The sequence below is a fragment of the Platichthys flesus genome, chromosome 15, assembly GCF_949316205.1.
Source record: "Platichthys flesus chromosome 15, fPlaFle2.1, whole genome shotgun sequence".
NCBI classification, from domain to species: domain Eukaryota; kingdom Metazoa; phylum Chordata; class Actinopteri; order Pleuronectiformes; family Pleuronectidae; genus Platichthys; species Platichthys flesus.
The window spans coordinates 14397555-14407798 of NC_084959.1; the positions used below are offsets into that span (position 1 = coordinate 14397555).

Sequence of the window (10244 nt, forward strand, 5' to 3'; positions counted from 1 at the left end):
ATGAATCAGATCCGCCCTCACGTTCAGGTTTTCTTGATGGAGTTGGAAGCCGGTGTCATGCTCGCATCCCCGAGTTGTAGCTGCAGCTGCATTAGGCCATGTACAGCGCAGCAGCGCTCTGCAGGGGCGTACGAAGCGTCTGTGTGGCCCGATCAGTAGGTGTGTGTGTGTGGGGGGGACATGTCAAAAGTCAAGCACCAACATTTCTAAAATATAAAACAGGTTCATTGAACCATCATTTTTTGCAGCAACTGGACACCCACTTTATTAAAATGTAATTCAAACCAATCATTATTGTTTTTTTAAGAATCAAGTCATTCACACCAGTTACAAGACAAGTGCAAAATAGAACGAAATTACATTGCATCCAGCTCATTAATGGATTTATAAATGCTATGGTTTCTTAAGAAGTATTAAAAATATCTAAAGTAAAAAAATAAATAATAGGAAAAATCATACTCATATGACTTCTCTGACCCGCTATATTTAAACATCGATAAATATTATGTTAAAAAACAAACCTTACTTACTGCTTTTCCCGCTTCTACAAGGTTGCAATAAAAATAGAACTGAATAGGTATAACATGTAAATGGAAAATTTATATAGGTATGTTCTGTATATACAGCTTTGGTTTTCTCTTTGTGGTTACTGCCACAAAGAGAAAACTACTATCATAAGAGGCTCTTAGAATATGTGCTCTCTATCATTCAATGTGGTTGTTTGCCTACTTTATATTTGAAGCTTTTTAATTTCCCAAACTAAACTGTGATGTGAGCTGAGAACAGGGCTCAGCAGCCCTGTCCTTTAACTCCACCTAGTGACTGTTCAGAGATTTACAGGAAGTGCCAGACTACTTCTGCCACATATAGAGATAGTTATATACTTCATGTTTGTTTCTTTTAAGTAAATGAAGGAGCAAAAATACATTCATAATGGACTAACGGATTAAGAGTAGACTGACACTCGGGTTACAAACTCTTTGAGGTTCTTCCCTCGGGCAAGAGGCTGCGGTCCATCAGGACCAAAACCGCCCGCCACAAGACCAGATTCTTCCCAGCTGCAGTTGGCCTTATCAACAAGGCTGGGACCCCCACCTGACTCAGACTTTTATTCCGCCCCCACACCTCAAGGATGTGTTAAATTAACACATTATATTATAGTATACTGCATTACATTGCATATTGCAATTTGACACTGTTCACTGTTTAGCATTTGCGTTTCACTTTTTACTTGACTTTTTATATCTATTATCCTTTATATATTTTTATTTAGATATGTTTATGTCTAAATAAATGTTACTTTGTATACATATTAGAAAAAGTGATTAAATAAGAAGCAAATAGTGAGTAAATATTTACAGTTTTTTTTAATGATTTTCTTATGTGTGTTGTATTTATTGTGTTTTTATGTTTCTATGTTCATTGTATGCACCAATTACCAGAGCAAATTACTGGTAGGTGTAAACCTACTTGGCAATAAATACTTTCTATAATATCAACTATATATATATATAGTTGATATTTAATTTAAGCCTTTATTTCAATGTTCTTCATGTAATGCCATTTTCAAATAGGGTTTTTTATATTTCTCTGTTAACAATATTTCCTTGCGTCTCAAGCTTGCTGATGATGTTTGTGTTTACATCAAAGAGTTGATTTTCAACGGGCAATTAAATTTATTTCTTAATGAAACAAGGAAAAAGAAAAAGGGCATACTAAGGCTTGTATTGGGTTTTTATTAAAAAACTTACAAAAAAGCAATATTAGAGCAGTATGATCAGGACTGAATTTGGATGTGGATGGGCTTTATCCGAATATACCAAAAATTATTCCAGACCAGTTAAAGAATATTTTTTTATGCATGAATGCATGCAGCTGAAGTATCAGATGATAAGTCATAAAATGGGAAACTATGAGGAAGGGCTGCCATAGAAATACAATTTTCGATTTCCAAAATTGATACCATTCACACCCACTAACACACTGGTTGACAGTTTCTGCAGAGGACAAACTATCTGTGAGGTAAAGGCGGCCTCTAGTGGAAATAAAAGGGAAAGTCTTCTGCTCAGAGCTTTGGAGATTTTCCCATGGCACCAACTCAGGACATATGCTGCGCCTCTGCACCCACAGCACAAGGGACCCTGTATGGCCGTTAAGCCTGGCTATTTCTGGTACCGCTTGTGATACAGTCAAAGATAAGTCTTGGCATGATTATCTGTAATTATTGGCAGGATATGGCCATGGGTATATCTGGATTTGTTAATTTATTCCTGGCTGTCTCTAAAAAATGACAGAGAAATTACTTTGACTGTATCCATCCAGCCCGCTCGTCAGAGAGGTGGAACTAGATCTTAGACTGGCTGCTGGAGCTCAGTTCTTTCAGCATGAAGTAGTTCACTGGAGCAGCCGGGCCCAAGCCCAAGATTAACCCAGTGGTCTGCAATTAATCAGTTAGAGGTGACGGATCTTGGGGATAATCTCCTCAGCAGTAGTTTAAAACCCTGAGTTTACTGAGCAGAATTTAACGAATAGAGTTTAAATGACGAGCTGAACCTTACGTCATAAACCAGTGGTTATAACAACCTCTTCTCCACCACAAGCTGCATAAACACTGGGTTCCATGCATTGTAATGAGGGCATGCATGGTCTCTTGCTTTCAATTTCTAGATCAAGAGAGAGGGATTATTGATCTATTACTCTGCCTTATTCTATCCTGCCAGGGTGATGGGGCCTAATGCCTCTGACCCCTGCGGAGTCAGATCTCAATGTCAGTATCGGTGCACACAATGAATTTACAAGGAGCTTTTATATATCCGCAGGTTTTCTTTACGCACGATATTTGTGCTCCTGACACATTTTCCTCATTATTCTTAATGTGTGCAGCATCCGTTTAATCTCGAAAATCTGTGGGACACTAGTGAGCGGGAAAAGTTGGAAAAAACCAAGAAGGTTATATTTTCAGGCCTGTCCGTTTGTATGTAGATTAGCAGGATAACGCAAAAACTCCTGGACAGGTTTCAACAAGACCTGGATGGGATATTGATTCAGGGAAGAAGCTTCTATATTTTACTCTTGCTCCAGATATGGAGCGGATCCAGGATTAAATTTTTTTTCTCTTTCTTTAGTATTGGACAGTTTTCTACACTTTCATTGATCTCTAAGAGATGAATTCGTGGATCTTGATGTAAAATGTTGGCATGTTGAGGGGACTGATATTCATCAGTGTGTGCAATTCGATGCAGATCAAATATAAATGTTGCTCTAGTGAATCTACCTGGTGAAGGTTCAAGTTCATGTGACCTTGATGACGCTGTCCCTCCAACAGTTGTTTCAGAACAACAAGAGTAAAAGTGTGGCTGTGTTGTCAAATGAATGAATGGTTTGAGAACAGACACAAAATATCTGTACACCAAAAGACTCGATGATAGATTTTATTTATATTTACACAGAGAAATTATTGGATTAACTTTGTGGTCATGTCTAGACATACAAATCACACCACGCTGAAAAACACAAATTTGACATGTGTTTTTGGAATGTTGATAAATAAATCTGATGGGCCAAGAGGTGTGTTGTTTGGAACATGACAAGCAACCCACACACACACCCATACACACACTCTCTCACACACACACACTCACACACACAGCATCGATCAACGATTCAACCCGATGTGTCAAATCAATGGGTGACTGCACAAACTAAATCAGTCCGATCACTATTCCCTAAAGGAAACAAGATGTACAGGATGTACAAGTTGCATTACACCACATTTAACTTTAAATGTTAAATATATATATCTTCAATGCATTTGTTGTTGTATGTTTCGTCCGCAATGTATACATTTCTACTCCAACAACATTCCATTACTTTTCTTCTCTTTTCAATTCCTTTGAGTTATTTTTTGTATTTTGCCTGGATTGCATTTACATTTATTAATGTCAGTGAATGCAGCCAAGCATGATGGTGATTGAAAATTAACTGATAAGACACCTCCACCTATAGCACAGCTTGATCTGCTCATGGATAACAGTGGCCACAAAGATTCTGTTTCGTTAAGTGAGTGATTTTTTTTCTTTCTTTCGTTAAATACAGATTTCTTGATAGAAACATCTACTCTGAAGGCTAAAAAATATAGAAACTTTATTGCTAGCATAGTTGGTTGACGAATGACGCACGGCATCGTATACTCAGTACTGCTGTCCCTACAGAACACAAAGGCGTGTCTACATAACAGTTACTGGTATATGCATAACCTTTGTGTTTTAGGCTAAAAATTATGAACCCTTTTTGAGACAAACATTTGCCATTCTCCTCACTGAGAAGCAGCAGCTTCCAAACGGATCAAATCACATTTACCAGAGGTCACTGCTGCTGCTGGGGAAGAAAAAAAATAAACTTTCTCAGAGTGTTCCACTTCACTACCCACATTGCTCTGCAGTCCGTCTTTGCTCGCGGAATAGACCTATTTTATTTAAGTATCATACTTGTTGCTAGGAGCGGTATTAAATTCAACATGGGGGGAAAGGAGAAGTAAAGTCTGTCCGCCTCCACATTTGTGCTTAGTATTCAAACTTGTTTTATGGGATATGTGTGGCACGCGAAACACACAGCAGAGTTAGTGCATCATTTAAAGATTGGATTGCTTATAAGACCGTCATCCTGGTCGAAAGATTGTTCATAGTTTGAGATGAATCTCTTTTTCTTCCCAAACGTGGAGAAGGTGTTGTACATGTCCAGGTCGCCTCTGGGGGGCAGCTTGAGGGTGCTGTAGCCGGACGTGGTGCCGGGGATGTACACGTTGTGCTGGTAGTCAGGCGGGTCCGAGTGAGGCTGGGTGTACTTGGGAGTCCATGAGTAGTTTGGCACTGCCTCCTCCTGGAGTGAAATCTTGCAGTCTGTAAAATGCACATAAATTACAGTGTTTTTTTTCTTTTTTTACCAGAGGATTATTTCAGCAAAGAACTCGTATTTGCATACAGTATACTCGATCTGAATAAGGTGGTTTTGAAGGCATCGTCTTGATTTCAGCCTTTTCACACAAAAAAAAAGCTAAATAAAAACCCTCTTGCAGGGGCTTAACTAATCCTCATGTTGATGCATTAAAATCCCCCCAATTTCGGGGCATGGTTTTATCTGCTTTTCGGTTTACCGTTTTATATTTCAGACTAAATCCTTAAGCACAGGCACACAGACGACTTTCATCTCCTCTTTCATGTGAACAATAATGGGCACAGATTGCGCGCTTGCCACCACTTACCTTTCATATGGTTTCCCCAGGTCAGGTACTGCGGCGCCACAGAGCAGGAGAACCCTTCAGCATTGTATTTTTGCTGGCGTGAAAGAGTACCCTCCATATTTGCTGAACTGTACCTGGAAAGATAACAAAGGTAAATAAGTAGTCTGTAATGTTTGTGCATCTGAGCAGTGGTGTCTGGCTCAACTGTAGGCGCTCACCTCTTGTACGCTGAGTTGCGTTGGTTCTTGGTCCATGTCCAGTCCTTGTTCGAATACTTCAGCTGCAAATGAAAGAAGAAAAACAAAATTAATTGCAAGTTATTGAGTGAATAAGTGCAACAGAGAGACATTTTAGAAAGACTTTTTTGTGAAGAAAAACAAGAGGTGAAAGAGCGACTTTTGTAACATTTGGCAGGTCGACACTTTATTTACATCGACAAATTAAACAATGTATAGGCTGTCTAATGTCAGGTTGTGATGGCTGAGAAGATTTAGTCAAACAAAACAAGTTTTGTTAATATGTCAAATGTGAATTTTGAAATGGATGGATGGATACTAGAGCATAAATACTAAAGCAGAGTTAAAGATCAAGAAACTGCTTCAGGCCTGTGATCCAAATCTTTATCTCTTTTTTTTTTATCCCAGAGGCACCTGCTATGTCAATGTCAAACAACCTGACACACTGTGATAATCTGCCCCGCCTGCAGGGTATGATGCTACAAGATGGGGACCGAGGTTGATTGTGGACTGGAGGAAAAAACCTGCAAGCCTGTGTAATAATATCCTGCCTGTGATATTCATCTGATTATTCTTTGCACATATGACCGTCTATCCTTTCAAATGAAAAACAAATGATTGCAGAGTTGGCCACAATAAAAAGTGGAGGACTGGTCTTTATAAATTCCACTCTTATTGTGTTCATTATAAACAACCAGTCTGACTGAAATTAAATAGGATGCTTAACTGTTCCTGGTCTCTCACACCCACTTTTCCACCCACCTCTCTCCTCCATTTGTCCAATCTCACCCTAACTGAGGCAGAGGGCTGCACAAACCTCTAGCAGAGTCTGGTTCTGCTAGATGTTTCTTCTTATATGGATTTTCCTCTCTCTCCAGTGGTGTTCTCACTTTTTGGGAACTGTTCAGTTACTGCATTTATATAATGTGTATTGTGATTTGGTACTATATGTAAATCAAATGGAATTAGATGTGTATATTGGGCCATTTGCCCCTATAATTAACATCTAATGTCTACCTCAAGTGAGAGCAGGACTCCTAAAGACATGAGGTGGTGATTTAATAACATTTTTTTGTATAATTATTCAAGAAAATCAACTTTGCTTTTATGATGTTTACTCCTGTATATTACCTCGTTCGGGGTTGCTGCTCTGTTGTTGGTCAGCTCATTACGGTCCAGTGCGCTCCAGCCAGAGGTCAGATAGTCCGTGCTCTTGGCATTATTCTGTTGCATTGACATCACTGGACTGCATGGCTTGAGGAACATAAAGTCGCTTTTGGACGATTCCGGCGTGAGACACATGTTGTAGCAGTAGACTTGAGGCAGCTTGCCGTTGCTGTTGGCCTCTGCGCAGCCGGACGCGCCGGCGGACATGCGAACGTTCAAGTTGGTCTTTTTGAACACTTCCGTGGTGGTGGATGTTTCCGAGCGAGAGCAGCAGCAGCAGCAGCAGTCAGGGATGCAGGGGAAGTTGGACTCTCTGTCGGAGGGCCTGCCCTTCAGCCTGCGCACTGCAACCAGGACAATAATAGCCACTAGAAATGTGAAGGAGATTGCGCCCAGAGACACGATTAAGTACAGGGAGAAGTGGGAGCTGTGATGGGGGATTAGTGACAGGTCATCCAAATCGGGTCGCGAATCTGGCAGCCTGTCAACTACTGACAGGATGATGGAAACTGTGGCCGAGAGGGCCGGCTGACCATTGTCCTTCACCAGAATGACCAGTCTGTGCCTGGTGGGGTCTTTCTCCATCAGCGGCCTTATCGTCCTGATCTCGCCTGTGTACAGAGCAACGCTGAACAAGCTCGGGTCTGTCGCCTGGAGCATCTGGTAGAAAAGACGCGCGTTCTGGCCCGCGTCTGCGTCCGCCGCTCTGATCTTGGTGACGAGGTAACCCGGTTCAACTGATCTGGGCACAGCTTCTTCGGATGCTGTGCCATTTGGTCCAACCGGTGCCACAATCACAGGCGGATTGTCGTTTTGATCCAAAATGAAGACGTTCACTGACACGTTGCTGCTCAGAGGTGGGAACCCTGCGTCCTGCGCTTGAACGGAGATCTGAAAGTTTTTAAGTTGCTCGTGGTCGAAGGATCGCAGCGCGTAAATGTTCCCGTTGTCGGAGTTCACGGACACATATGTGGACACCGGCATCCCCTGAATGTCACCTTCCAGAATAGAATAAGAGAGATACGCATTTTGACCAGAATCTGGATCCTGTGCGGTCACAGAGCAGATGGATGCGCCCGGCGCGTTATTCTCAGTCAGATACACAGTATACGAAGGCTGTTTGAACTGAGGTGTGTTATCATTCACATCAGACACCTGGACCAGAATTGTTTTCCGAGTGAACAGAGGTGGAGAGCCCATGTCCCGGGCGGTGAGAGTGATGTTAAACTCTTCGACCGACTCTCTGTCTAGAAAATCACTTGTCACAAGTGTATAGTAGTTCTTGAAGGAGGAGTGGAGCTGAAATGGGACCTGATTGGGAATCTCACAATCCACGTTCCCATTTTCACCCGAGTCTTTGTCCATCACGCTGATGACGGCGATCACTGTCCCCGGGGGCGCGTCCTCCTGCACAGGTGTGGAGACAGATGTCAGGATCACCTCTGGGAGGTTGTCGTTCTTATCCAGGACGTTCACCAGCACTTTGCAGTGAACCGCCACAGCGGAGGGCCCTTTATCTTTAGCCTGGACGTAAATCTCATGCATCCTGGCTTTTTCGTAATCTATCACTCCTTTGACTTTTATTTCTCCCGTGCGAGAGTCTACGCTGAAAAGCTGACGCACTTTGATGGGAGCGTGGCCACTGAACGAATAGGTGATGTCAGCATTGGGACCCTCGTCCAAGTCGGACGCATTGAGCTTTATGACAACTGTGCCTTTGGGCGCGTTTTCGGCCAGGCGCACTCGATAGAACGACTGATCAAACACAGGCGCGTTATCATTCGCGTCCAGGACGGTGATGTCAATTTGCGCAGTGCCGGATCTCTCCGGCGCGCCTCCGTCCACTGCTGTCAGGACCATTTGGTGCGCGCTTTGCTGCTCTCTGTCCAGTGGGCTTTGCAGAACTAGTTCTGCAAATTTACTGCCATCGCTGCGCGTCTGTATGTCCAATAGGAAATGCTCATTCACGCTCAGCAAATAGGTGCGCAGCGCGTTGGTCCCGATGTCCAAGTCCTGTGCGCTCTCGAGAGGGAAGCGGGATCCGGGCGCAGCAGACTCCGAGATGTCCAGATTAAACTCGGTCCAAGGGAAACTGGGGGAGTTATCATTAACGTCCAAGATCTCCATCTCCACCCTGTAGAGCTCCAGAGGATTTTCTATCACCACTTGCAAGTGGAAGGAACAAGACAAACTCTGCTCACATAGTTCTTCTCGGTCGATTCTTTCGTTGACGAACAAAACTCCATTTTCTAAATTCACCTCCACGTATTGCTTCTTAGCACCGGAGACTATTCGGAATCTGCGCGCGGACAGCTTGTCCAAATCCAAACCCAAGTCCTCTGCGATGTTGCCAACAAACGCGCCATGCTCCAGTTCCTCTGGGATGGAGTAACGAATCTGTCCCAGAACCGCGTCCAAGAAGCAAGTGAGCAGCGCAAAACGGCACACTACATGCCATTCCCCATGCTGTCTCCTCTTCGCTCCTTGAGTGTCCATCTGGAGGCTGAGCCGCATCTCGCACCGTGGACTGAGTCCAAAGTGTGAAGTCACATGAAATGATCAAAGCAGAACTGCGCAAAATGCAGAGTGGAAGAGAGAGAAAAAAAAAATTGACTTTGGTGTGACTGGAACAGCGACTGTCTGCCCGAGAGAAAAAAAAGAGAGGAGAGAGAAAGGGACGCGCAAGGGCTACCAGCCTATCTCAGATTAGTCTGTGTGTGTGTGTGCGTGTGTTTATTATTGGCCGTACTACTTCAATAGAGGGGAAACGACATCTGCTCGGATAATCTTTCCTGCCTATAGCACCGATCAAATTCATGTCACAGCCTCCAGGCTCTGGCCGCAGGTCAAACATCCAACATTCAGTTTTTTCAGAGGAGAGTTTCATCACTTTGAAATAATAAGCTCCAGTATGATCGCATACAAACAAACCAATATGCACCAAATTCACTGTCAGTCACCTCTAAGATACAGTTTTATTTATAAAGCTTTGATACAACTTGATGGAAATGATTCTATTACAAAAATGGCATAAAAAGGTACTGTCATAACGAGCTGCATTTTGCAAAGGAATCAATAGTTATATTATTACTAGTTATATTAATCCCTTAATTTATCTTATGTCACTAAATTGGACATTTCTAATGAACCTTTACCGAATCAGAAAAAGGGATGTGAGGAAGCCTTATCACCAACTTAGTAGAAATAATGATATAATAATCACAACAGTCCACTAGATTAATACATAGTATGCATCAGAGCGTTCTCAATCAAGAAGATAAAAGTCCATATATTTACAATACAGCAATAGCAACTCTCTCAGATTTGACTCATTTAACTGTGCAATATTTATCTCAGTCTGCAATTATATGGCTAATGTGTAATCCTGTATTCTGCTTGAACTGCATATATATTCTGTTTACACTTTATACATTATTTTTACTATATTTATATTTGTATATTTCCTTCCATTATTATTACATGTGTACTTATTTATTACTTTTAGTGATGTCTATTTTTTTCGACAGTCCTCTTTGCTGCTGCACCACAGCAAACTTTTCACAATTTGGGACTAATAAGGGATTATCTTATCATTTTATATC

General features: G+C 42.1%; 1 protein-coding gene across 1 annotated transcript; it reads right to left on the reverse strand.

Moving 5' to 3' along the window:
• Positions 1-3444: 3444 nt before the first annotated feature.
• On the reverse strand, positions 3445-9138 carry LOC133970093 (protocadherin-10-like). Its single transcript, XM_062406915.1, has 4 exons — positions 6607-9138; positions 5458-5519; positions 5261-5373; positions 3445-4898 (listed from the first exon to the last, which is right to left on the reverse strand). Exons 1-4 carry the CDS (start codon positions 9136-9138, stop codon positions 4627-4629), a joined length of 2979 nt encoding a protein of 992 aa, XP_062262899.1. The 3' UTR covers positions 3445-4626.
• Positions 9139-10244: the final 1106 nt, after the last annotated feature.

Bases quoted from the DNA above. Each gene is read 5' to 3' on its own strand.
- LOC133970093 (XM_062406915.1), bottom strand. From the start codon at position 9,138: ATGGACACTCAAGGAGCGAAGAGGAGACAGCATGGGGAATGGCATGTA. The intron at 5,520-6,606 runs GTAATATACAGG...TTTCATTTGCAG, and splicing joins GAGCAGCAACCCCGAACGAG to CTGAAGTATTCGAACAAGGA. The intron at 5,374-5,457 runs GTGAGCGCCTAC...TTATCTTTCCAG, and splicing joins CGCAACTCAGCGTACAAGAG to GTACAGTTCAGCAAATATGG.